Source organism: Cokeromyces recurvatus (genome assembly GCF_025118155.1).
Source record: "Cokeromyces recurvatus strain NRRL 2243 chromosome Unknown BX663scaffold_2, whole genome shotgun sequence".
Lineage (NCBI taxonomy): Eukaryota > Fungi > Mucoromycota > Mucoromycetes > Mucorales > Mucoraceae > Cokeromyces > Cokeromyces recurvatus.
Genome location: NW_026251388.1, coordinates 177672 through 198408, shown reverse-complemented (window position 1 = coordinate 198408; position 20737 = coordinate 177672). Strand labels below are relative to the sequence as shown.

General features: G+C 30.7%; 6 protein-coding genes across 6 annotated transcripts; 2 read left to right on the top strand and 4 right to left on the bottom strand.

Moving 5' to 3' along the window:
• Positions 1-118: 118 nt before the first annotated feature.
• Positions 119-1038, bottom strand: BX663DRAFT_494164 (uncharacterized protein). Its single transcript, XM_051525457.1, has one exon. It carries the CDS (start codon positions 679-681, stop codon positions 415-417), a length of 267 nt encoding a protein of 88 aa, XP_051386891.1. The 5' UTR covers positions 682-1038; the 3' UTR covers positions 119-414.
• A 4465-nt stretch (positions 1039-5503) lies between these two features.
• BX663DRAFT_426537 (ribonuclease H-like domain-containing protein) lies at positions 5504-7467 on the bottom strand (the record flags this gene model as incomplete). Its single annotated transcript, XM_051522555.1, has 3 exons — positions 5504-6916; positions 7015-7080; positions 7150-7467. The coding sequence occupies 3 exons, from the start codon at positions 7465-7467 to the stop codon at positions 5504-5506; spliced, it is 1797 nt and encodes a 598-aa protein (XP_051386890.1).
• A 2071-nt stretch (positions 7468-9538) lies between these two features.
• Positions 9539-12405, bottom strand: BX663DRAFT_539692 (uncharacterized protein). Its single transcript, XM_051530726.1, has 5 exons — positions 12140-12405; positions 11909-12059; positions 10295-11845; positions 9917-10213; positions 9539-9864 (listed from the first exon to the last, which is right to left on the bottom strand). Exons 1-5 carry the CDS (start codon positions 12313-12315, stop codon positions 9721-9723), a joined length of 2319 nt encoding a protein of 772 aa, XP_051386889.1. The 5' UTR covers positions 12316-12405; the 3' UTR covers positions 9539-9720.
• A 445-nt stretch (positions 12406-12850) lies between these two features.
• On the bottom strand, positions 12851-14886 carry BX663DRAFT_494145 (Alpha/Beta hydrolase protein). The gene is made up of 6 exons (XM_051525456.1): positions 14726-14886; positions 14525-14634; positions 14128-14465; positions 13369-14061; positions 13213-13296; positions 12851-13150 (listed from the first exon to the last, which is right to left on the bottom strand). The coding sequence occupies exons 1-6, from the start codon at positions 14811-14813 to the stop codon at positions 13072-13074; spliced, it is 1392 nt and encodes a 463-aa protein (XP_051386888.1). The 5' UTR covers positions 14814-14886; the 3' UTR covers positions 12851-13071.
• Positions 14887-17324: 2438 nt separating this feature from the next.
• BX663DRAFT_494136 (rhomboid family-domain-containing protein) lies at positions 17325-19105 on the top strand. The gene is made up of 3 exons (XM_051525455.1): positions 17325-18555; positions 18619-18791; positions 18876-19105. Exons 1-3 carry the CDS (start codon positions 17361-17363, stop codon positions 18936-18938), a joined length of 1431 nt encoding a protein of 476 aa, XP_051386887.1. The 5' UTR covers positions 17325-17360; the 3' UTR covers positions 18939-19105.
• Positions 19106-19121: 16 nt separating this feature from the next.
• On the top strand, positions 19122-20436 carry BX663DRAFT_121254 (copper/zinc superoxide dismutase). Its single transcript, XM_051521517.1, has 3 exons — positions 19122-19697; positions 19801-19975; positions 20055-20436. The coding sequence occupies exons 1-3, from the start codon at positions 19469-19471 to the stop codon at positions 20176-20178; spliced, it is 528 nt and encodes a 175-aa protein (XP_051386886.1). The 5' UTR covers positions 19122-19468; the 3' UTR covers positions 20179-20436.
• Positions 20437-20737: the final 301 nt, after the last annotated feature.

The following is a 20737-nucleotide window of genomic DNA, read 5'->3' as shown; positions in this document are numbered from 1 at the left end:
TGGTTAAAAACAAGTGTCAGGACTGGCTAACTAAAATTGGCAGGAAGATTGCACCAAATTGTCGCATATCTTCTGCACCTGTATTTGTCTCTCTCTCTCTCTCTTCCTAATAAAAATATAACATAATGATGAATACCTTTTTCTTTTATAAAGATGAACATGAAAACATTTCTTAATGAAGAAGGAGAAAAAAAGTTTACGATCCAATGGAGTATGTGTTAGCTCCTAAACCAGTGTGGATAAATTGCTTTAATGGTTGTTGCCGATGTACCTCGAGCTGAACGTGCATAAGAACTTTTCTTATTAATGTCATCAACAGAAGCGCAACTACTTAAGAAGTCGATATCCATTTTACTCCATTTTTTCCACCCACTTTAGGCGTAGGCGTAGGCGTCTAATCGAAAATTATTGTCATTATTTCTTTGCAGCTGGATGACGAGTAACTGTTTTAACAGTCAAGTTGCACTCATGCAGTATAAAACTACCAAAAGAGAATCCTTTTATATTTAGCCCTTCAAATTTTTCTTTTTCTGTTAAACTGTCCATGGCATCATTTCTTGTAGCTTGAGTGTATTCATCAAAGAACTCTAATGAACGATGCTTGTTCTCTTCTCGTAGTTGCGCCTTAGGTCGGTTGATCTTCTTGGTTTCCTTCCCAAATATATCCCAATATAGGATCATTGTCCAGTCTCGTAGTCCAAGTTTGAGCGGTACGTTCAACAATACCAGCTACCTCTACCTGCCACAGCTGCACTCAAAAGCTTTATTTTTCTGAAGTATACAAATGATGTTTGATCGTCAGCAGTATAGACATTGTACTTTTTGGCTGATTGTTCCTAACGTATTTTTTTTTTTTTTTTTTGCCTCCAAGTCATGCATAACAATGTCGAAATTCTCATTGCTAGGATCTAAATTATAAGGACTCAATGACTTGTATCTACTTAATGTCATTAAGCTCTCGGTGTTGAAAGGGACATATTCTTCATCAATGTCCATTGCTCTATTTTTCCATCTTCATCGTAGACGGTACCTTGTCCATTTTCATAAAAAAAAGAAAAAGTAAGTTTATTTTATTTAAATCAAGTGAATAGAGTTGCATGCATGGCGGAGAATAAAATCTCAAAGAACGGTTTTTGATTTGTCAATGAACGGTATCTTTATTTCCAACTTTTTCGTTTGTGGACTCCTAGGTGTATCGTGGTTCACATGTACGAATATAATAAAATATTAATAAAAAGAAAAGAATAAAAAGAGAAATAAAAAGAAAACAGACAGAAGAAGTACGTTGAGAGTTGCCAATAAGTTTTATTATGGTAAACATAAAAAAAAAATGATTAATTACGTAAGAGCATTTATATATTTTGTGGTTAAGGATGATGAGTAATAATATAACAAATTGTATTTCATGACGTAATCATGGAAGAGAATGATCATAGATATATCTCCATCTATTTATTTTTATAACTCTGAGTGGAATCAGATATTACGCGTACTTGTATTACCCCAGTTTATCTTATAAATTTATATTCAGCTGAACAAGATAAATTTTAAAATGTTGTCATTTTTTTTACACAAGAGTAAAAATATTCTTAATATGTCTATAGACAGAATTATTATAAAAGTGCACTATATGTTCTATTTTGACTATTTATCTTATTGAATTAAGTTATAAATTTTACAATCATGACAAGGTGGACTCAACGCATTCTTTCCTTTTTTTCTTAAAAAAAAACACATACACAAAAACCAATAATTTAAAAATGTCAACTGAAGAATTAGAAAACAACAATCAAAGGAAAGACTGCAAATGATATTATGGAAATTATGAAGAAATGCTCCTTTGTAAAGCCTATTAGTATTATAAAAAGTCAAAAAGTGGCTGGGTAAGTGCTGTCTCAATATTTGTAGTATAAAATAAGTTTCATTTATAATTTTCTTTTTAGCTTTTGTCTTCCAAAATTTAAAACCAAACAGAATGCAGCAACTTTCTTTTATTATTATAATAAAAAAAAAATGTACATTATGCCGATCTTTGTCTCCCTTGTTCGTTAAGCCTGCTATATTTAAAGATCAGCCTGTTGCATAATATGTAAGTAAGATGTGCAATTTATTGATAAACAGAACACTGACTAATATTGAGGATAGAGCTGTGATACCATTCAAACTACTTTGAATCGTGTTTCTACTTGGTGTCGCTGCACTAACATTACTACAGCTGCCGAAAATTATAGTACAAATAACAATAACGCATATACACCATCTACAAGTACAAGTACAACAGCAGCCATTACCACTACTGCTAATGAGCAGTATTCAGTGGTGGAATTATATGAACAGGAATTACAAAAAATTAAAGAAGTCAAAGAAGAAGAATTAAAATTGGCTAAGAAACGAGAAATTGAACAAGATGAACTGAGGATTCAAATGAAAAAAAAGAAGATCAGTTTATTGCTACAGCTTAAGGACTTGCAACAGTCTTGAACTTGCCTTGACTGATTGGATATAGTAATTTCTTAAATAAAAAATTTACAAAAAAAAAAAAAATTATTATCGAAATAAGATTAAGAACGAATGGTAATAGTACGGTAAAATATCCTATTTCCCTCACTACAAATAATAATAATGCCACTAATAAAATAGTTCAAATGCCCCTTCTTATACTAAAGGTCTACTTTCATATACCACAACTAAAATGAATCAAATAAACTCTTTTTTCTTCCACTTTGCTTAATATTCTTTTCATGTAAAAAAAAAACCCTGAAGAATTTGTTTTCATTTCTAACTTTAGACGACAATGGGTACATTAATTCCAATAATTAGTACTGCTTGCCAAAAAAAAAAGAATTGCTGCTAAAGACTGTCAAGAATGGAGCAGAGACATACAGAGACATCTTCAGATGGTTGCCCTGCAAAAGAACTCAATTTATGCTAAGCAACACCTCTTAAATTTTTTCTTTTAATATCATTTTGATTTGTCTCAATATCAAGTGGAAAAACTGTAGTTCGTAATTTCCCCAAGCTACAAAATGACTATTGTCGTACTGATGAAGAAGATGTCCCTTGAAGAGGTTTATGTTAGCCTATAATAGACGTATAATAAACCCACAATTGAGGATGTGGACACGTCAATAGAGTGTGATGAGGAATTAGTCGATGAGCTGGGGCTCACTAGCGGTGCAAAAGATATAGAAAAAGAGCCAGAAGGGGAAGAAGAGACACTGTAAGAATTGAATGTTCGCATAAAAAACTATAGCGAACGGGACTCCTTTCAGGATTCTCTCTATAAGTTTTTCTATGTTTGTATTCAGATGATTGACTAATGCCTGTAGTCATACAGGCGGATTTAGACATCTGATCCTGTAGCAAGTAAATCAATGAAAAGATCTATCTGTTCATCATTGTACTTCCTGTTAGTTATCTTGCTGAAGAGGGTCCTTAATAGTATCAAAGACAACGTTCCAAAGCACTTTAGTTTGATTTTTGTTACCTTGTACTTCCTCTAATTTAATAAGAATGTTTTATGAGTTTTTCAGCTTGAAGGATCAACTTTTAATCAACTTACTCCATTTCTTCAATGCCATCTCTCAAAAGGACGCTTGACGTCTTTTTTTTTTTTTTTTTTTTTTTTTGTTCGTAGCAACTATTCTAGAAGAACCAGAATCTACGCTGTTAAATCTGATAAATGTTCTGTGTACATCATCTAAACATTTTCTAAATGTTCTAATTCCTTTTTAGCAAGAGTTGAAACATTAAAAAAAAACGATTATAATTAATAAGTTCATAAAATTACACTTTTTTTATGAATGAATAATTTCCGGAAATAGTGTTGATTCGCTAATTCTCTACAATGCCACGTTTTGAAAATGACTGCTACATAATTTTAAAAGAACGAGTCACGTTTTTTTTTTTTTTTTGAAAAACTATGAATAGTTACGATTTGTTTTTTTTAATAATTTTCTTTTCTTTTTCTCTTTCTTTTTCAATTATTGCTCTTAATTTTCTAGGAGCATAAAAAAAGTCTCTTAATTTTCTAGGAGCACCAAAGTCTCTTAATTTTCTAGGAGCATCAAAGTCTCTTAATTTTCTAGGGGCACCCTCTTAATTTTCTAGGAGGTTTTGTCCCTTAATTTTCTAGGGGACATTTTTTTATAAAAATCAAAGAAAATGAAAAAAAAATCTCATTTCAAAAGTTACTACGACTCTTGTATGAAATACTATCTAAATTTTTAATATTACAATGCCACCTCTATCTTGTGTTGGTGCCAAAATCAAGTTTTCTATTATACGGTTTTAAGGATTTCAGAAACCCTTGTTAATTGAAATTGTTAATATAATATTTTATAGAGAACTCAATAATAAACTCTTTGTCACTAATGCAGCAAAGTTTAATGAACTAAGTCATATTATATCATGAACAACCACATTGTATAACAATAACTTGATGAATATAATTAACATATTTTTAATATAATCATCGTTTCAGATTAATCATTTAATTCAACTCACCATTATATAATGTTGCAGATTTAATTATTTAATTAAGTTTGCTGCTGTGTGCGTAAAGGATGGAACTGTTATTATTTCTACTCTATTCAGCGGATGGGAAAAAGAACCGTTCTTTGGGAATAAAGGTACCGCCCGTTGGCAAATCAAAAACCGTTCATTGAGATTTTATTTTCCGTCTTGCACGCAACTCTATTCACTTGATTTAAATAAAATAAACCTTTTTTTTTTTTTTTTTTATGAAAATGGACAAGGCACCGTCTACGATGAAGATAGAAAAATAAAGCAATGGACATTGATGAAGAATATGACTCTTTCAACACCGAGAGCTTAATGACATTAAGTAGACACAAGTCATTGAGTCCTTACAATTTAGATCCTAGCAATGAGAATTTCGACATTGTTATGCACATTCTCTTATGTTATATATAATATAAAACTTCATTTGAATAACTGATAACTAAATGACAGTAGTCATTCTTCCAAAGTTAAACTGCTCATCTGTTATTATTATTTATTTTATTTTTTTTGCATCCAAACAAAACCTACCGCGTCAAAGAATTGTAATACTATAGTGGTATAATACTATAGATTTTAGATTCTTGAGTTATTCAAACAACAACTAACGATATAAAGTTAATTGACTTGATAAATTTGGTATAAAATGATAACTAAAGATATGAACATTTTATACATCAATAAAGAAGAAGAAGGAAAGTAAAATAATTTAATCATCTTACCTATAACTTATGAATGTAGATACTTATTATTTTTATAAAAAAAAATATATATGTATACAGATATATAATATTCATTTGTATTATGTATTCATTTGTATTTATTTATTTTATTAAACAGTGCAAAGCCACCTCAATTTAAAGAATAGAGTCTATAAACAAGGCATTCTATTTACATGTTTTTTCTTTTCTTTTCTTTCATTCTTTCTACTTTGTAAAAAAAAAAAACAAAAAAGAAAAAAAATGGTCGCTATATTATTTTATCAAAAACAGGAACCAAATAATGCAGAAGTCTCCTTCTCTAATTTTGAAGCTATTTCTGTTCTAAGCTTCTTGGCTTTCTTTAAATCAAATACATCAGAATCAAGATGAGGTCGTTTCTTTCTAATTTGTTGTACTTTCATAGTTGTTGTAATTGTACCATTATTATTGCCATGTGTTGATTTGACTTCTACAGTAACAGGTTTAGCTTCTTCATTGAAAGCATTTTCTTTAGGAGCTAATAAGGCTTCCATCTTTGCCTTTTGAATGATGTAACTAATCTCTTGTGCATTCATACGCACTAAAGTAGGACAAGGATTACAACAGCCAATAACGCCACTAGAGTCAGTAGGCATACGTTCAACTAAAGCCATAAGCATATGATTAGGTAAAACATATCGACAAGATTCATCTTCTTCTCTTGCTGTATGATCTCTCCAACTATGAAGAGCCTTAAAGACAGCTAATTGTTGGGGATTGATAGCATATTTCCATTTCGATAACATATTCTTCCAACCATTAGGTCCAAGACCGTGAAGATGATCATATACTTCCTTGTCATACTTTTGAAGTGCTACTTCGTTTGATTTTTGAAGACAGAAACGAACAAGATTACCATCCTCAGAGGTAGATTTATTTACCAGTTCATTACGAAGACAATCATAAATGTAAAGAAGAAAGTGCGTATCAGAACGAGCATAATTCAACATTTCTTCAGGTAAAGGTCTAATTCTCCAGTCAGCCAATTGGTATTTTTTATCAGCGTCATAATTACAATATTTCTTTAAGAGATAGGCAAGACCGTGATGAGGGAAATCAAGTACTTTAGTTGGGAAGTAAGTATCAAATAAGTTCACAATATAAAGTCCAAAATCACGTTGAAGCCATATAATATCTGACTCAGCACCATGAAGTACCTTCGTAATATTGGGATCAGCAAAATATTCGTTCAACATCCATAATTTATCTCTGAGCTCTAATGTGTCAATAATAAAATCTTTATCACGAGTACTAATTTGCATGAGACATGTAAAGCCCTGATAGCTACGATAATTATGATGTTCTAAATCAACTGCCAATTCCTCAACTCCTTCAAAGTCTTTCATCATTTCTATTAACCCTTCTTCTGTATTAACCCAGGTAGCTGAGGTGGTATCGTAAGCTTTATACATTTCAGGTTCTTGAACTTGAAACATACGTTCAGGATATTCAATATTATTGATTTCATATGCATACGGATGAGGAAGTGATTTATCTTCAGATGTTACAGTAAAATCAAGAGGAACAAGAGCATGAGGCTTGTATTTAATTTTTCTTTGAAATGGTGTTGTATTCGAATTATCGATTTTATCTTTGAATTTCATCTGAGGACGTATAACATTATTAGCATGTAAAAATTTATAATCCAGTTTATCCTATATTCATGTTAAATAAGTTAAAAAGATAAAAAAAAAAGAGATAAAAAACATAAAAAAAGGACTCATTTTCTTACTTTTGTTGCAATTTGAGTTACTTCAGGAGTGGCTTGTTTAAAATCATCTTGTTTTATTTTACCACCAAGTTGATCCAAGCATATATCCTAGAAATATGATTCAAATGAATTTCTCCATTAGTTTTTTTTTTTGAAATCTATAGTAATCAAACTCACAGCTTTCTCTAATAAACTATCGCAAACATCAGTGACTGATCCATATCGTTCAACAACATCGTCCGTATCTTCAAAGCTTTTGACTAAAAGACCACAGTCGATAGCACATTGTTGTAATAAAGCATTACCAATAGATAAAGAATTAGATCCAGCTTGCTCAAGATCTTTGGCAAAACCTCTATCAAGTGATCTAAAAAAACCAACTTCCTCGACAGGAATGCTGTTTACAGCTGCAGTAGCTGAAACTAATGATTTAAATAGTGAACTTTGGAAAGCTTTAAAATCTTGGACTGGATCAGGAATTTCTTGAGAGTTCATCAAATTATTTTACAAAAAAAAAAAAAAAAAAGAGAACGAAAAAAAAAAAAAAAGCAACCTAAGAAAGGCCAATAATGTCAAATTTTTTTTTTATAAGCGCAGATTTTAGTTTTAATGAGAACAGTAAATAATGTCACTGCGAAAATTAAATGTCCGTTACTAAAAAATACGATTAAAGAATTTTATTTAAAAATTAAAAAAATGACCAATGAACACATTACTTTTATATGCTGTTTTGCCCAGGTCAGATCGCTATGAAAAAAAGGAAAGAAAACCCCTTTTGAGATAAAAGGGAAAATGTTAAAGTATATGTATAAGTGATGACAATTAACTATCAGAAAATCGTTGTTGTATTGAAAGAAGATGATGGTCAGTGGGTTCGAGGATTTGGGAGTGAAGCTAGATAGTCCATCTCCAAGCAGAATTGCACATATAGAAGGCCAGCGTATGAGCCGGGCATCAATTGATTTTCTCACTTTCTTATTAAGGAATGTTGATGGTAATAGGAGGTTCAAGAGATAAGAGAGTGAGTGGATCTTCAATCGATTTGGGGCATCTGAAGGCGGTTATGCATATGCAAACAAGAAAAATTATGTGAGCGTGTAAAGAGTTCATTTGGATGGAAGGGGCAGGCTTGGGGAGGTTTACCAAGAGGTAACCAACCAAGTCACCATCGCACGCAACGAAACCGTTCACTTCTTGTCATTGGTATCGTGAGAATAGGGTCGACAATTAGATTATTATGGCAATGAGATAAAAGTTTTGAATATTTTTCTTGTAGTTTTGAGCGGTAGCTGTCAAGCAGGAATCGTCTTCGTTTTCTACTAAAATCTTTGAGACGTAGTATTAAGATTTTCATTGTAAACTGATATTCATAGAGGAGATTTGGATAGTTGGGACCATTTTGATTTAGTTTGAGACTATATGTATGGTAGCAATTTCGTCAATAATACATCGTTTGGTAGAAAGGAGGATTTAAAAAGAAATCGTACTTGGAGTATTGAAATATGATCTTTCATGCTAGGTAAATTTGTTAGGTGTAACATTACTTTGGTTGAGGTGAAAGGCCGCCCACCCAAAAATTTGACGCATACATTGATTTTGGCAGTTTTCTAGAGAGCAGATTTCCCGTAGGTTGAAGGTTGTGATTGCTAATCCATATTCTAATTGTGGTCGAACTATTTGGGCGTAAAAACAAGCTGAAAGAAGGTAGTCAAAATCATTTTTATTTACACCAAGGGTAATAAGCTATCTCATCGCTCCAAGTGCTTTATTAATGTTTTGTTGTAAAAGTGCTGATTTATGTACGACAGCACCAGATTTAATAGGAACACGGAGGTACGGGAAGAAATCTTCATTGGGCAATTCATTATTGTAGAGGTGGTATTTTTAAGGTGTAGGATTGGAATTAAAGTAGGAATACTATAAATGCCACTTTGCCAAGTAAAATTGAACTGTCCTTTTTTAAAAAAAAATACATGTATATATATATATTTGCCAATGTCGAAAGAATTATTGTATCATTTTTATAAGTTTACGATTAATATACTGCCTTTTTTCCTTTTTCTTTTGCTTTTTCTTTTTCTTTTTCTTTTTTAGACAGTTAGAATATTTAAAATGAGGTTTTATTATAATAATGAATGATTTGTGATGCTTCAATCTTCCTTTTATAGTTGCCCAGAACTGACCCATTAAATTTATTTTCAGGCTAATAAGGGAGGGATACATTACTCTTATAATCGCGACTTTTCAATCTTCCTGATCATTGATCTTGATTTATGGGATGGTACGATATATCGATCACCAAGTAGTTTTCCTTTAGGATCCATGACTATTCAAGCAGACCATGAATGAATTTTTGTAAAGTAAGTGAGTAGTTGTTGTACCTTCAGATGTAGGTGTGGTATTATCTTGAGCATTGTCCTTATTCATATTAATATATACTCTATTACTGGTTCCTCCTGTTATAAGTGAAACAGAGGTAATCTATGTCTGAAAATTAAGAGAAAATCATAGTTAATTTTCAAACAAATGATATTCAAAACAAATATACAGAGCAAGAATTATAGAAATTGATAATAACATACTTTAATTACAAATACGCATATACATTAATTAGAAAGAAAGAAAGAAAAAAAATAATAATAATAATATTATTATTATATAATATTTACAGTGTGTAATATTCTATAAGGTAAACCATGAATGCTTGCAAACTCTTTTTCTTTTATATATGAATATAGATGTAAACCCTTAAAAGACAAATCTGATAAAACTCCAGAATATATACAATAGTATCACTATGTATATTATATCTACTGGATTAGCAAGTGGTCTAGTCGTTAATCGTTTAGGTAAAAAGCTGGGTCTGATATTTTCTGATAATAGATTATTATACTTTTTTTTTCATTAGCTAATATTAAATTAAAGGTTCTCTAAATTGACTTACATAAAAGTTAAGTTTCTGATCAATCAACAGTGTCCAATGTACAAGAATAGAAAGTTCATAAGAACGAGCGATATTCTGTGAACGATTTCCTACAGTAGGAACATTATCTTCAGCACATATCATTTTTCCTTGTCGAACAAGTTCAATCTCTTTTTCTGTCAAGAATCCTCCATTACTTAGGCCTGCTAACTTTTGTTTATATTCAGCTGTTGATGTATTTGTGGTTGGCGTTATTGACTTTGGCTGTGAAGTGTGTGTGGTTGATGTATTTAGTACTAAATGACTTGTATCCGTTACCTGTAAGAATATTATTAAATAAATGCATTACTAATTGATATCTTTGTATACAGAATACAAAAAAAAATACGATTACTATACATTAAAAAGTGTAGTTAAAATCCTGTAAACTTCTTTTAACTGATTTAATTGTTCAGCTGCTTTTTGCGAATTGACAATGTTCAAATTTTTACCCTCGCGCACCAGAATAGCATTATAAATAGCATTTAATGTCTTTAAAAGTGCCTCAGAACGAGGTTGGATATCGTTCGTATATAAACCCTTTGGCTTCCAAATACCTCCTGTCTGACCTTCCAGTAATACTAGCATATCATATGCCCTTTTTAATTTTTCTTCAATCACAGAATCAAACTTATCAGTTCCATAAGCTATTAATGATAAACGTTTAAATGGCTTGTTTGACAAAGGTGATCCAGTCATTATGCCTACTGATCCTGTTTGAAACTTTTCTAATCCTTTTTCAATAGAGGCCAAAAGTTCAACAAGTTCTCGTGCCTTAATCACATTAATGATTCTATACAAAATTCGCAAATGCCCACCCATTGTACCTCCATCATTATATCCCGACGTATATGTCTTCTGTTGTTGTTGTTGCTGCTGCTGTTGTATTGAATTGTCTTTGTATGGAAATGTACTAGTACGTTGTAAGAGAATATTAACCAATGAAGTATAATATAAAATATTATCTAATATAAAAGGTGACCATCCATGTAAGATAGGCGTGTAATCTTGCTTCTCTGAACTGCGTGGAGTAGCACCAAATCTCCATGGTGCAGCCCATATAGACCACAATTCAACCACTTGTAAATAATCATCTTGTTTACACCAATTTAATGCTAATCGAGATATAAGAGTATATAATTCGTCCCTAAGAGTTGAGTAGACTTGATAAAATAATGATCTTTCATTTAAAACACAATCACGAAGGTTATGTTTAACAATGTATTTTACAAAGGTTGTGATATAATGCATAATCTCATTACTAAGTCGTTGACCTGAAGAAACCCATGTTGTACGAATCCAAAGTTCCATACACGCATCAAAGAGGAATGTATTTACAATGTTAGGGAATGAGTTACTTGTGCCAATAGGGATAAGTTGAGTCAAATACTCCTCTAGCACACTGTCATATACACTATATATCATTGTTCTTAGTTTGCCTGGTATTAAATGGGGTGGATTTGTGTTTGTGTTATTAGAAGAGAGCGAAGAATTTAGGGTGGATGAAGTATTACTGATGGTCCCATAGGAATACATCTTTGAGTTGTTTACTGTTGTATTTGTTGCTGTCGTTGTCGTTGTCGTTGTCGTTCCACCTTTTGTAAAATTTGTAAATGAAGTTGTAAATGTAGGCTGAGAAGAAGTAGAAGGGAATGAAGGAGAGGGAGGGGATAAAGGTGGCCATGTAGGAACACTTACAAAGTAATACAAATAAAACTGAAGTATATTCAGCTTAATTTTCCTATTTCCTCCAACATTTGAAGATATGAGTGTAGACTGTCGTGTTGCTGCGGCTTTTATGTCTAATGGATTTGTGGGTGTCGTTGCAGAAGTGCCTATATCTGTACAATCTTTATATACGGGTGGCAAAAGATGAATAGCTCCTGTTGAAAGTATCTGTCGTATATCAACCTATAATTTATGTCAGTCTATGAGATAGGATATGGTATGGTATCTATTATAATTAGGATTTACACTTACTGGTAAACTTTCTTGCACAAGAATATAAGAATATTCAGGGTACAAACTTAGTTTTAATAAAGCTTGAAAGAAAGGGCCATTAATAGAAAGTAACTTTTTAATAGCTTCCTCTTGGACTGGCTGTATTTCGGTTTGTATCCAACCTCTAAATATTTTTAATCGAATTAAGTTTATTTATTATTATTTTCTAGATGTATAAAATAGTAGGCAGTTTACTACGTTTACCTAGTAGTTGGTGAACCAAATACATGTACAAGAAAATCAGGTAAAAAGGAATGAAATGATCTCAAATAATGAGGAGAAAGATTGGTAGCAGAATTTATATATTGTTCACAGTAATTCGATACATGTTCACATATAACGACAATACTACGTTCTTGCAATATTGATGGATTGGTCATGAAAGATGGTTAGATGCATTCAATAGGAAAAAGGGGGGAAAAAAAGGGCTTCAAAATGGCGGGTTCAATAAATAACGCGGATTTTTTTTTTAAAATAAATAAATAAATGTACGATTAAATTATGTTAACTTGGTCAAATATGATTTTTTTTATTCTAGTGATGAGCACAAAAATAGATGCTATTTGACACATCAAGATTACCTGTATTAAATAAGATATAAAAGAATATAATGTAAAAGAACTCGTTTCAGAATATGTAAAAAAAAAGTTTCAAAATTATACAATATTTAAAAAAAAAAATCTTTGCAAGTCGAATTAATGCTTCAAGACAGAAGAACATCATCAGTTGAAAACATTGCTCAAGACAATAATGAGTTCATCAGATGGCATAGTTAAATAATATCTGAATTTAGAATTGTTATTCTTGTATCAATGTATTTGTGTAGTATTACTCTTCTTTTACGTTCAATAGAGCTTACAATTATATCTGCGAATGGTAAAAAAAGAAAAAAGAATGAACATATACCACTCATTTATCTAGTGCGAAATAATGTAATGAAAGTATCTTTACTAATAGCAATAAGCCGCCTTTATTTTTTTATTTTATTTTATTTTTCAAATTGAGAGCAGAGTCCTTTATTTTCAAAAAAAAAGATGTTATCTTATTGAGCATGTCATCATCAGTTTAAAAGTTAATTTAAAAAAGTACATGTAAAGAAACTTGTGTAATCTCTAAAAAGATTGAATAGTAAAATACTAACGATTATAAGCTTCATCTCCTCTAGCAAGTTTCATCAAGTAAGCTAAAATCCTTTCACCATCCACCCGGAGACCACTATGTATAAATAATATAAATAAAATACAATAATAAATATATACTTGAAATAAAAAATTTACTTGTGAGCATATTCATTTGTAATCCATTGTTCAAAACCATTAATTTCACTAGCTGTCTTTTCTGACAATTTAAGGTCAACGTACCTAAATTAGAAAAAAAAAGAGTTAAAGCAAACAAACCCTACGCTTGAATTGTTTCTCTAATCTAATATTTACATATCATCGTAATAACTAACACCTGCAACTTGGATATTTTCAACCTTATTCAAGACTTGAGTGTCATAAAGTTGCCCCCAACTTTTATCAGCTAATAAGTTTGCAACCTTTTTGAGTGGTCTCAATTCGGCAAAGTCATCAAACATGAATGGATAAATTGTTTCTCCAGTAAAGTAAACAGGCTGATCTTCCTTCAAGTTCTGTAAACGCCATTCAAAATCCGTAGCAAATGGTTCCTCACTTAATAAGCGTTCAGCAGACCAGCGACTGGATTGATTTGACTGACAATAGATTGCCTCATGTAAAATAGCATAGATAACATTTGTATCCCAGCTTTGGACTTCTTGAATCCTGTTTAGTGTACGATAGCTTAATTTTCCTAAACGATCAAGATCATTTGCAGCAGCTTGTACAATCCCATGAACTGTATCATATCCACCCGCACCACCAAATAATAAACCTAATTGAAGAAAACGACGAGAAGACAGATTTCCGCCGTTGGGTAAAGTGACTTTGTTGCTTGTTAAATATGCATGAATTTGGCGAACTCGTGTCATATCTCGAGAAAATTTTTTGTAATAAAGTTTGTTCTTTTTTAATATACGAGGATATAAAGCTCTATATACTTCATCTGGATTATTAACTAATGGAGGAATTCCACCTGTAATGTATGCATTCTGAATAGACTTTGGACTGTTTTTTTTTAAAGGAAAAAAAAAAAAAGTTAGGTAATCTTCAAATGAATAGTCATTAACTTACAATAAAGAAAGATAAGTTGTAATACAGAAGCCTCCAAAACTTTGGCCTAGTAAAGTAATACGAGTTTCTTCTTCATTTGTACCAGATCTACCAGCTGTTAATTGCTTACGAATGGTTTCGCAATCTCTTACAATACTATCGGCACGGAAATGGGACAAATAATCTGCTTTTTCTTCATCTGTCTTGAATAATTTATCAAGTGATTCAGAAGAAACTTGAGATGAAAATCCTGTGCCCCGTTGGTCAAGTAAAAGAACCTGATAACCCTTTTCAAAAGCAACTTTAATCCAGCCTGATGTACCATTTCCTGGTAAAGCGCATTCAAAACCAGGACCACCCTTTTTTTTAAAAAAAAAATAAGTGTTTTAATATTACTTTCATAATATAATAATTTTACCTGAAGGTAAAGGAAAAAAGGCAATTTTTTCATGGATGAGACTTTGTCAACTGGAATTAGATGTCGAACAAAGACCTTAATTTTAGGGCTTGTTGTCTCATTTGAATAATCTACAAATGTATACTATTAATAACATAAATTTCAAAAAAAAATAGTAATATTGCTCAAACAAAGAGAAAGAAAAGAAAAAAAAACGAATACCTAAAGGACAGTCAAAATATCTGTCAAAAACCTTAGCTCCTGGAATAGAAAAGGATTCGACTGTTTGGTCGTCTAAAGGATGTACCATCTTTGATGTGGAAAAGAAACGACCACTTTGTGAAACAGATTTATTTTTAATTTTAAAAATATTATGACTCCCGCTGACTGATACTTTGATCAATTTTACATGACTATTTTTTAAAAGAAATCCTAGTTGGATACGGAACATTGAATACATCAGGTACTTCTTAAGCTGGGATTATCAATGAAAGAAAAGATGATTAAAAGCAGTTCTTATTGGAGTTTTTATTGATAATAATGCCTGGGTTGTGACGGCATTTTAAATAGACTTTCATGGTATAAGGAGCAATCAGGTTCTATAAAGGACAACACAGACCAAGATAAGGATACAATTTAGAGTAGGGACATTGCTCATCTGTAAAAAGAAACAAAACAAAACAAAAAAGAAAATGTATTTAAAAGATAATATAAGGGATCTTTAATTGGTTCAGATATTTGGCTCTATTGATATATCTACTAGTCGTGTAAGACACTCAAGAGAGCAAGTTAAATAACCACCATTGAGTTCTTCAGAGTGCCAGTATGTGTATATATATATTACGTTCAACGAATGATAATATGTATATTAAGAGGATATGATGTAACAATATAAATTATCCGCAATGGACTAATACTTCGAACTTGTTAGATACGTTACTACATTAGTCTAACTTTTATTAGATATAGGACCTAATACTTTTGTTCGTGTTTTTGTTAAATTGTTGAACAGTATATCTTAGAGTGGTATTATTTTCAAATGAATATAGTACAAGTCTTATACCAATAAAATAGTGTGCAGGAATGATGATAGTCGAAATAACAGAATATCTTCAGTTAAATTTAAATAAATAAATAAAATAAAAAAAAAAAAGCTGTGTCTGTAGAATACACAGTATTTTACATATATTTTGGGCTTTATTAGTTGTAGTATCACTCTAATAAGAAATGTACTTGAACCGTCAACTATCTTTACATTAAAATTCTACTTTTTTTTTTTTGATAAAAGAATTGGTTTTATGTTTCCTTTTGTCGTTTGATATTTACTTTTTGTAATTTAGCTTTGGTATCTTTAATGTAAGACCTAGTAGACACATTAAAACTAGTGTAGCCATAGAATATTCATCCTCTTTTGCAATAATTTTATACCAAAATGCTCTAAATATGTTTCATCTTCAAAAGCTATAAGGATAATTAGAAATAAGGAATAGTTTCTCTCTGAAGCTTAATTAATAGCTAGAGATAAATACTTTACTATAAAGTAATTATTTCGATAGAATCTCAATCATGGTTTGGGCTACTTTGGGAACAGATCAATAGGAAATATATATATCACCTATAGACTCTAGAGATAGTAGTATGACCTCTCATGCTTCTTCTTAATACTTTTGTGTTCATTGCTATCTTAATAACATTAATTTTAAGAAATAACGAAAAAAAAAAGTCTATTTCTGATATATTTGTTTGTGACGATATCAAATAAAACAAGCAGATGTTGAATAAAGGGAATCTGGTATAGTTTTAATGAAAAGGATTCTTTTCTTATGCTTGATATAGCGACCTATATAGGGCTTCATTGTGGTGGTCTTGATTTGACGCATACTATCATTGTAAGCACCTTAATAAAAATTGTAAAACAAAATATGTAAAATAAATGAGACTAGTTTTTACTCCTTATCTCAGTTGGTAGTGTTTTCTATTTTTCATTTCTGATTCTATAAATCTGAAACCAAAATAGTTTCCAGGAAATTTTTTTTTTCTTTTAGAACAGGAACATTTTAATAATAACAATAAAAAAGAAAAAAAAAAAAGAAAAGTACACTCTCTATTATTAAATGGTGAATATTGATTATTACCAATTTTCATACAAAATTTACAATGAAATACGATACAAGACATGTTTGTTTTAAACCTAGGTGAATGAACTTTATGGTAGAAATAGGACTCTTTAAGAAAAATGTGTTTTTTCTTACAAAATAAAATAATCTCTCTTTCGTTTAGTATTGATTTCTATTTTATTTGTTTCAGAATCATCTTTTCTGTTTCAACATTGTTTTTGCATTGTCTCAATAGTGTTGCAATAATAACTTTGTTAAAGACATGTAGTGAAATTAAAAGAAACGAAAACTTACAAAAACTACTACGACTTAATGATGTATGCTTACATAAGGATTCATATTATGCATTGAAATATGTAACGTTAGTCTATTATATTTAGCTGTAATCAATTTTCAACTGCATCTTATGGTTAATCAAAGCACTCTAGATGATAAGCGTATTTAATTCTGTTGTATTTACAATAACAGTTTATATCGAATTATATACACGCATGCCTATGGATCTGATAATATACAATACACGCAATGTTTTCTTAATAGCATCTACCACTTATCAGATATATACCTGTTTTATAAGTTTACAAAGAAAAAAAAACGTGTTTATTATTTAAAACTAAGATTACTCCAAAAATAGAACTCTATTGTATGAATTATTATTATCATACATCAAACCTCCTTTTTTTTTTTTTTTGTATTAATAAAATAAAAAAAAAAAAAAGTACTTTTCTTTTATATAATAAATGATAAATAAGACAAATACGGATGATACTCATGCTCAATCTTATTTTGTTAGCTCACCATCTTTAAATAATAACTCAATGCCATCTTCAAATACTCCATTTCAAGAACATTTAAATGAGTGGGATTCACATGAAATGCATCAACGTCATGTACATGGTTTTCAAAAAGCGCATTCAGCCGATTCCCCACCTATAAATATACCTACTACTAATAATGAAGCATATTATTCACCAGCACCAACACCAGCACCAGCAGTTTCCCCTTATTATAATACAGGACAACAACCTTATTATAACACTGGACAACAGCCTTATTATCCTAACACTGGACAGCAGCCTTATTACTACTACAACAACAACAACAATAATAATAATATCGGATTAACATCACCTCCAACTCAACAATATCATGATTCACAACCTATGATAGGACAACAGTATCCGTTAATACAAACCCAATCAATAGAACAAAATCAACTTTATACTAATCGAAATCTATTTTTAAGGTTCTTTATTGGACCTGTTCGATCTGCTTATTTTAGTTATATATCAGCTATGGCTATGGCTGGTGCCTTAATTTTTGAATTCGTACGATATCATCAATTAACAGGCAGAATAATCGAAACAAATCCATTTAATCCAATGATAGGTCCTAGTTTTCAAGTGTTAGTCAATATAGGCGCACGATTTACTCCATGTATTCGATCTATACCAAGTTTTCCATCAACAACAACTATCGGAAATTGTTATAAACTTCAGAGTGATACCTGTACGTTAGAGCAATTATGTGGTTTTAATGGCTTTAGTCATGGTGATACACCTGACCAAAGCTTTCGTTTTGTTTTACCTATATTTTTACATGCGGGCGTTATTCATTATCTTATCAATATGCTTACTCATCTAAGGCTTGGCGTTGATTTAGAAAGATCATTGGGTACTGTACGTTATATGGTCCTCTATATGGCTTCAGGTATTTGGGGCTTCGTGCTATCAGCTATGTTTTCCCCAAATTTAACTGCCTCTATGGGTTGTTCAGGTGCTTTATTTGGTTTGATTGGATACATGTTTATTGATGTTTTAGTAAATTGGAAATTATTACCGCATCCCGTACGTGATTTGATAAGCTTATTCATCTCTACCATTATTTCACTTGCCCTTGGTCTATTACCCGGTCTTGATAATTTTGCTCATATTGGTAATATAAACTATGAAAGATGAAATTAGGATACTAAAATATATATATATATCTATTTTATAGGCGGATTTGCAGTTGGTCTTTCTATGGGTATGATGATTGCGCCCATGCGGCCATTGGCTTCTAAAAGAAGAAAAATTGTTACTTGGATATTAAGATTAGTGGCTTTAGCTATAGTAGCAGTTCTATATATTGTATCTATTCGTGAATTTTACTCAGCCAAAGATCCGAGCAAAGTAAATGTTATAATTGATTTCCGTCTTGTTGTACATGTCAGACTAACCTTTTTATATATATATTTGTATATATATTTTTTATAGATATGTCCAAATTGTAAATATTTATCTTGTTTACCAGTGTACAATTGGTGTGATCCAATCTAAAAAAGCATATCAAATACAATACTTATTAGTAATATATATCTATCTATATATAAAAGGTGCATGTCTTGATATTATTTTGTGACATGTTATCTTCAATAATTGTAATGACACAACACTATTTATCAGATTTTTATTTGTTTATAAATACAAGCTATTTTTTTTTTTTTATATCTCCACATCAAATTATTATCTGATTAAATACACAAAAAATATTATTTTGTGCGAGTAACAGAAAAGAAAGAAGATCCATTCATATTAAGTTGTAATAATTTACCCTTTATTTGACACATTGTTTGAGGGTCGGGAGGGAAGAAGGAAGATAATAGGCAGGGATTATTATATGTGTGTGTGTGTGTGTTTTTTTTTTAATCCCCTGTGCCACTTATGTCATAAGTGAAAACGTATAGAGAAACAAGCTAAATACAACACAAAAAATATATAAATATGTATTTAAAAACGAAAAAAAAAAATACTTTATTTTTCTTCTTCTCATTTCTTTACTTTCTTCATATCAGTTTATAAATAAAATAATGCGATTTACTGCTCTTGCTATTCTTGCTTCTGCACTCGTTGCCACTGCTTGTAACACTTCCATTAAAGCCATTGCTTACTTGAATGATACCTCTGTTGGTGTTAGTGGTTCTGTTACTTTCATTCAGCATAAACATAATGGTCCTACTGAAGTAATTGCTAATATTTCTGGATTACCTCAAGGTGATCATGGTATTCATGTTCATCAATATGGCGACCTTTCTGATGGTAACCAAAAGAAAATATATATATATATAATAATATACACATATATTTAAAATTTTTTTTTTATTTTTACAATATATAAATATATACATGTATATCTATTTAGGCTGTACCTCTTTAGGTGCCCATTATAACCCTTTCAATAAGACACATGGTGGCCCTACCGGTAAAAATAGACATGTTGGTGACTTTGGTAATATTGTCGCTAACGCCGAAGGACAAGCTATGCTTAATCTTAATATTTCTACTCTTCGCTTATCTGGCCCACACTCTATTATTGGGTAAGTACTTATATAGATAAATACTATATCCAGTTTATTTACTTACACACACACACTCTTTTTTTTTTTTTTCTTGTAGTCGTGGTATTGTTATTCATACTGGTAAAGATGATCTTGGCTTAGGTGGCACTCCATTATCTAACACAACTGGTAACTCTGGTGCTCGTTTGGCTTGTGCTGTTATTGGATATGCTTCTACTTGATGATAAAAAAAAACAAAGCAATCTATGTGTATTATATAAGCATCCTATAATATACATTTATCATTCTTATGATTCGTGGCTTAGAATAAAGTATTACCAAAAAAAAAAAAATAAAAATAAAAGTTCGTGTATTTCCAAAAATAAATTGTTTAGTATAGAACTTTATTTTAATCTTAAAGATAACATTGAAGCTTTTTTCTTTGAACAAGTATAAACAATAAAACTAGAGGTTACAGCAATTTTTATTTATATATAGATAAAACATATGTTTATAGTAAAAGACATAATTTATATTTTTTTTTTTTATAAAAAAAAAAAAAAAATTGAGTGGCTATTGCTAAGTTTGATTTGTAACACTAGCATCACAACTAACGAGCAGGGTGCACTAGCTTATACAAATTCTATTCTATTTTAAGTCATATTGGGGCATGTTATACATTGTCATAAGTTACCACAAAAAAAAAAAAAAAAAAAAAAAAAAAAAAACCTAAAAATACAATAAAGTATGTGAAGGCTGTGCTGAATATGTGCAGCACATAATATTAAATATAGTAAGGAG

Bases quoted from the DNA above. Each gene is read 5' to 3' on its own strand.
- BX663DRAFT_494136 (XM_051525455.1), top strand. From the start codon at position 17,361: ATGATAAATAAGACAAATACGGATGATACTCATGCTCAATCTTATTTT. The intron at 18,556-18,618 runs GTAATATAAACT...TCTATTTTATAG, and splicing joins TGATAATTTTGCTCATATTG to GCGGATTTGCAGTTGGTCTT. The intron at 18,792-18,875 runs GTAAATGTTATA...TATTTTTTATAG, and splicing joins CAGCCAAAGATCCGAGCAAA to ATATGTCCAAATTGTAAATA.
- BX663DRAFT_121254 (XM_051521517.1), top strand. From the start codon at position 19,469: ATGCGATTTACTGCTCTTGCTATTCTTGCTTCTGCACTCGTTGCCACT. The intron at 19,698-19,800 runs GTAACCAAAAGA...ATATCTATTTAG, and splicing joins ATATGGCGACCTTTCTGATG to GCTGTACCTCTTTAGGTGCC. The intron at 19,976-20,054 runs GTAAGTACTTAT...TTTTTCTTGTAG, and splicing joins GGCCCACACTCTATTATTGG to TCGTGGTATTGTTATTCATA.
- BX663DRAFT_494145 (XM_051525456.1), bottom strand. From the start codon at position 14,813: ATGGTACATCCTTTAGACGACCAAACAGTCGAATCCTTTTCTATTCCA. The intron at 14,635-14,725 runs GTATTCGTTTTT...ATACATTTGTAG, and splicing joins ATATTTTGACTGTCCTTTAG to ATTATTCAAATGAGACAACA. The intron at 13,297-13,368 runs GTAAATATTAGA...TTTCTAATTTAG, and splicing joins GTTAGTTATTACGATGATAT to GTACGTTGACCTTAAATTGT.
- BX663DRAFT_539692 (XM_051530726.1), bottom strand. From the start codon at position 12,315: ATGACCAATCCATCAATATTGCAAGAACGTAGTATTGTCGTTATATGT. The intron at 12,060-12,139 runs GTAAACGTAGTA...AAAAATATTTAG, and splicing joins TTTGGTTCACCAACTACTAG to AGGTTGGATACAAACCGAAA. The intron at 10,214-10,294 runs GTATAGTAATCG...ATATTCTTACAG, and splicing joins TTTTAACTACACTTTTTAAT to GTAACGGATACAAGTCATTT.
- BX663DRAFT_494164 (XM_051525457.1), bottom strand. From the start codon at position 681: ATGATCCTATATTGGGATATATTTGGGAAGGAAACCAAGAAGATCAAC.